Below are 6,125 nucleotides of genomic sequence, written 5' to 3'. Positions count from 1 at the left end.
CGGGTGGGTGTGGGGTGGAGTTTGGCACAAGATTCCCTTAGGTTTTGCAGCACTGGCAGCATCTGTCCACCCCCATTTTTTCCCTCCCTCTCTAGAGAATAAGCAAATACCTTCCGGGCGGCTTATTTTCCCTTTCAGCAGTTGCTCTAACCGGGAAGCTAGAGGGGCCTTTCTGAAATGAAAAGGAGAACCTGGCGCTCCAGCCCCAAAGCCTGCAGTGGCTGCCCATCGTCCGCAGGGTAACCGCGTCCTCACCACGGCCGTGTAAATGATCAGTCAAAGGACACTTGTGAAAGTGAAAGTGGGTGCTGATAAAATCATGCCGGGGCCACAGAGGATGTCCCAGGAGAATTGTGACCTACAGTCACCAGCCCCACGGGCCCTTAGGATCTGGCCCCTGCCTACCTGCTCGGCCCCTGCCTACCTGCTCAGCCCCTGCTCCTCTCCCGCTTCCTTCTGCTCTCTGCTCCGCCCCTGCTGCGTTCCTTGGGCTCATGTCCCCGTCCCACTTGACGGCCTTCACGCAGCCTGGTCTCTCTGCCTGGCTCACTCCTCATCCGTCTCACTCGGCCTGTGCCTGTTGGTCCTTGCCACAGAGCCCCGCTCTACCCACCCAGGGACGCTCTCTGAGGTTTTCTTTTCCTCTAACAGAAAGAAAACAGGGGCCAGATTTTCATAATAGACACAAATGAATTGAAGGCCCAAAGCACGCAGGGTAAGGGCAGCTGTGACACGTCTGCTTCCAATGCGTCATCACACACTCATTCTCACCCTTCCCATCCCTTCCCCAAGCCTGTCCAGTTCAGCTCCTCCTATCGTTTCTTCAGGGTCCAAATGCCCAATGGGAGTGTCCTCTTTGAACCCCGGCCAGGTGGGGTCCCTTCCTCTGTGGCCGCCCTTCTGTCTCAGTCGTCTTCACATGCTGGGATTTCCTTCTGCCTGCTGTGGGGCATCCTTCCCCAGGGCCGCCTTCCCCAGCCTTTGGCATGTTCTGTGGTTTTTCCTCATTTTCTTCACAAGACTTTTGCAAGTTGAGTATTTTTTATTATTTCCTTTTCAACTAAAGTAACCCTGAAAGGATCTGGGGTATTTTTTTCCTTCTTTAGCAGCAGGAAGCTACTCCAGAGAAACAGGCCTTGGATCATAAGCCTTGGGTGTTTTACGGCCCCAAGGACGAGGGGTGATAGTCCAAATAGGTGGTCACTGCTGAGTAGTATGAACGAACAAATGAATGAATGAATGATGAATAATCTCCCTTTGTCTTAGTCAGTTTGGGCTGACATCACAAAATACCATAGACTGGGTGGCTTAAGCACAGACATTTGTTTTCTGGTAGTTCTGAAGGCTGGAAGCCTGAGATCAGGGGTGCAGCATGGTTGGGGTCTGGTGAGGGCTCCTTGATACATCTTCATGTGGCAAACAGAGAGAGAAAGCGAGAGAGAGAGATAGATATCTCTGATATCTCTTCTTGTAAGGGCATTAATCCCATCATGAGGGCCCCACCCTCATGACCTCATCTGAACCTAATTACCTCCCAAAGGCCCTATTACCAAGTACTATAACACTGGGGGCTAAGACTTCAACATATAAAGTTTTTGGGGGGACACAATTCAGTCCACAGCACGCTTTGATTCTCTAAATAAATTAAATTATGTGTTGAACAAATCTGCATTCTGAGTAATATATTGCAGTATAAATTGTTCAAATCATTCCCATAATTTCCAAATGACTTTTTTGAACTATTTGTTTTGAAATTATTTTTTTAAACTTCCAATGTTTTTAAACTATTTATTTTTAAATAATTATAGATTCCCAGGCAGTTGCAAAAATAATTCAGAGAGGCCCTGTGTAACCTTCACCCAGTTTTGTCCCAAGGAAACATTTTATATAACTATAGTACAATATCAAAACCAGGACATAGGTTTTGGTGTAATCCACAGACCTTATTAAGATTTCAGCAGTTTTACATGCACTTTACGTTTATGTGTTTTGTGTGTGTGTGTGTGTGTGTGTGTGTGTGTGTGTGTGTGGTTCTATGCAATTATATCACATGTGTCCCTAACCCCTGTGGGCATATATCTTTTTCCCATCTCTGTAATTTTGGGTGGGTGCTGCAGTGCCCCCCAGGTTCTGTTCCAGGCTCTGCTCTCCCCTTTGTGGTCATCTCCAAGTGATATTAGTAAAAAACTTATACCATTCATCAACCAGTGCAAAAACATTCCAACATTTTAATAACATTTATTTGTACTGGTATGTACTTATTAAATATCGGTGTTGCATAGAACTTTTCTTTTTTTAAACATGCATGGCATTTAAAGTGGCATTCAATTTCTGTCCCCTTGCGGTCAGGGCCCACCTTGGACTAGTCCCATGTCCAGCACCTAGCTCAGTGCTAGCACATAGTAGGCACTCAAAGTGCTTTTGCTGAATGGTGGGATGAATAAGTGGGAGCCTGGTCTGTGGATGGCTTGTGGAATCTAAACTGATTTATCTTAAGAAGAGACTATTCATTCGTCTCTCAAATGATGCTTTCCCCTCAAATTCCACTGGAATTTTTTTTTTTTTTTTTTTTTTTTAAATCAGGGAAGAGGGGAATGTGCCAGCAGCTGCTAGCCTGAACGGCCTGGTTATGGTGTTCGCAAGGTCTCCTGCCCCCCTGACTATTTTGAAATAAGCACAGGAAATTACGTAAATTGGCAGTAAGAGCCCAGCAGTTGGGACCGGGGAGGTATGCATATTTGCTTATCCAATTTTCTGCTCCCCTACCAAGCGAACACATGGAGCTTTGACCTTCCATATGTTTTTAATGCGTGTCGGAGATAAGTGTTCCAACAAGTTGGAAGCAACAGGTTGAGCTTCCCCCTCCCTTCCATCTGAAGCTGCTCCAAGCAGGCTGTGGATGTGAGGGAGAGACAAAACAACCTCCCATGGCACTGGGCCTTCTCAGAGAGTTCTGGACCCCTACGCTCTTGAGTTGTTTGATCTGGAAATCTTCCCCGACTTGCAGAACTGGATTAGAAGCAACCCCTGGCCCCTAGCACCCTGTGTTTACCTAGCAAGGCACTGACTATGCTGTCCTGGACATGACTGTTTCCTGGTCTGCCACCACATTAAACTGTAAACCCAAGGAAGACTAGGGCCATATCTGTCTTCTTGCCTACCATGCTCCTGGCCCCTAGTATCATGCCTGACCCAGGGTAGGGGCTCGAGTCTGATGAATGAATGACTGAATGACTAGGAGGGAAATAGGAGCAGTAACCAGAGCTTTTATGACGGTCAAGAAGTCATCTGGATTTCTGGCACCCATATGTTCTGGTTCTGATTGCAAGAATCACCCAAGACCTTTGTCGTGCATTCTATAACTCAATGGCTTTCAGCTTTGAGTGTGTGTTAGCATCACCTGGAGGACTTGTTAAAATACAGGCTGATGGGCCCTATTCCCGGAGTTTCTGATTCAGTGTGTTTGGGGTGGGGCTCCAGATGTGCGTTTCTAACATGCTTCCTGGTGATACTGATGTGCTGCTCTGGGTCTACACTTTGAGAACCACTTTGATAATAAATAGAACTGCTCAAACTGTTTTTCTTTCAACACTGAAATTTGCCTTGCAGGATTTTAAAAAATAGGAGCATCACTGCTTAGGACATAAAATCAGCATCATTAATTAAAGTGTGATTTAAAGAATTTCAGAATCTGTCTCTTTGACTTTGTGATTGATGACTCTGCTGGGCTTCTCGTCAATGTGAACTCCATACTTGAAAGGCATATGGAAGAAAGATCACGGGCTTTGGAGTCAGGGAGACCTGGCTTCACCACTGACTGGCCAGGAGATCTTGGGCAAGTTACTTGTCCTCTTAGGGTCTCAGAATATTCCACTGTGAGATAAGGATAGTAAAAGCTTCTTTTCAGTCACTGGAAGAAACAGGAAAAAACAAATAGGAAGAAGTATCTCCTCCTAGCCAAAGAAGAACTAGAATATGAGACTAAAAACAGTGAGTTTCTATAGCAAGGAATATAGTATTTTTTGAAGATATTTGGCTCCTGAATTTATGTAGTGAGGATTTTATTGGAATATTTATCTCAACTTACTTGGTTTTTGAGCTTAGATAGTAAGAATTTGGGTAGGGAAAAACATTTGTATAAGTAAGTGACTTTTTAACAGAGTGGGTGTTCAATAAATGACAGATACAATAGAAAAATTGAATGTAAGAGAATAACATATGCATAAGACAGGTGACTAAACCACACGCCGGGGCGGATGGGTCTTCCTGACCTGAGTATTCATTATTTGAGACCCTACAGGTAGCCAGCTGTAGGGGAAGCTGAGATTGGTGACATGGAGAATACTCATCAGTGACATGAGTCACAAGATGAATTCCTATGCAAATCCTTCCTGGCTTACTGTCTATTTTGCTCATTCCATGGTAGTCCTTGTTGATTCCCTTTTCTTGTTGCCTGTTGGATGTCAACCTACCAAACAGGCAAACACAGAGAAAATTGTGAAAGTGAACAGCAAATTTTACAAATGCACAGGATTTCATAAAGTCGATGAAAAGATGTTAGAGAATTATTCAATTCAAATAGAAACAGGGATCTAGCAGAGTTAGATAAGTTTCCAAGAGAAGAGAAAATCCCGAAGGATGATGTTATAGCAGTTTCAAAAGATAATTATATGGCTATCAAAGGATTGAGAAAGACTTTGAGGAAAATGATAAAGCCCTCAAATATTTTTACACAATTGACTCTCTTTTTGATAAAATTGTGGAAGTCAACAGGAAGGGATTATATTGTGTTATGTTATCACCATTGTAAATGTGTAAATTGCTATCACACATTTTGTCAGAAATATTATGTTAAAAACCACATGTTTCTTACTTTTCCTAAGAATTAGTATACGTCATTACAATCATGACCTAAATAAGGGGTCAGCAAACTACCGTTTGAGGGCGAAATGTGGCCCACCATCTGATTTTGTAAATAAATCTTTATTGGAACACAGTTACACCCATTCATTTATTCATCATCTATGGCACTATAATGGCAAACTTGAGTAGCTGCAGCAGAGACCTCATGGCCCACAAAGCCAAAAATATTTGCTATCTTGCCCTTTCAAAAAAGTTTGCTGATTCCTGACCTATTTTTTTTAAATAAACTTTTCCTCTTTATTTTCAAAACTATATTTCTAATGAAAAGTTTTCCCTCCTCCACTATTTACTCTGACATTTTGTTGGATTTCCATTTTAGGTTGATTTATTTTAGGTGATGCCCTTCTCTCACTCCACGCCCCCCCACAATTATCTTTAGCTGATGAGGCCTCCTTATAATTAAGGACAGAACACGACTGTGCAGAAAGATAAATTATTGCCAGTCCTCAATTTAAGAGTGCAAAGCTTTGGAATCAGACTGACTGTGTTTGAGTCCTGGTACTTCTGCTGACTAGCTGTGAGTGTCCAGGCAGGTTATTTAACCTTTCTCAGTCTCATGTCAAATGGGGATAACAGCACGAAGCCTGTCTAGTTAGTGAACTACAAAGAGATAATGAAGCTCAGGGTCTCACCCCGGTCCCTGGCACGCAGTGTACGTACACAGTGACGGCTGCTGTCATTTCTGTTTGCCTGGAGCGGTTTGGAACAGCGGTGTACACAGATCGGGTTCTGAGCTCTGACTTCCTCCCGGCGTTCCCCGCGTTGCTGGCTCGGAGGCGACACTATTCTTTGGACAGCCCTGCTAGGAGCGGAGACAAATCCTTCACCAAATCAACCAGTCTGCTCCGTTTAAAAAAAGTAAGGGAGCAGTTAAGAATTTATCTTCACTTTTAAGGATGCTTCTTTTAGTCATTGCCTGTCATAAGAATGGTAGCGGTGGCGGTGGCAGCGAGGACACTTTCCACAACAATCCGACTCGAGCAGGGAGATTCAGCCCAGCACAGCTCGCACACAAACACTCCCAGATGCTCGGACTTCAAGAGGGCGGCGTTTTGTCCTTAGGAAAAGTAGACAAAATGACAGTGGTATGGCTGTGACGGTAATGAGGCAGGCCAGGGGACAGCAAGGTGATTTCCTGGCTAGATCAGGGGTGAGGGACAATACAGGCTTTGTTCCACCAAGCCTCGTCTTGGTTTGTAACA

The 6,125-nt window shown here is 44.2% G+C and overlaps 1 protein-coding gene across 1 annotated transcript; it reads right to left on the bottom strand.

Moving 5' to 3' along the window:
* Window positions 1–673: 673 nt before the first annotated feature.
* Window positions 674–1,039, bottom strand: TCEAL8 (transcription elongation factor A like 8; the record flags this gene model as incomplete). Its single annotated transcript, XM_045530459.1, is given in 3 exon segments — window positions 674–768; window positions 771–954; window positions 956–1,039. Coding segments are annotated over 3 exon segments (363 nt in total), but the record flags the coding sequence as incomplete, so codon positions are not given.
* Window positions 1,040–6,125: the final 5,086 nt, after the last annotated feature.

The sequence above is a fragment of the Lemur catta genome, chromosome 18 (genome assembly GCF_020740605.2).
Source record: "Lemur catta isolate mLemCat1 chromosome 18, mLemCat1.pri, whole genome shotgun sequence".
In the NCBI taxonomy this organism is placed as follows: Eukaryota; Metazoa; Chordata; class Mammalia; order Primates; family Lemuridae; genus Lemur; species Lemur catta.
The sequence above is the reverse complement of the archived record's forward strand: the minus strand, read 5'-3'. Positions and strand labels throughout refer to the sequence as shown.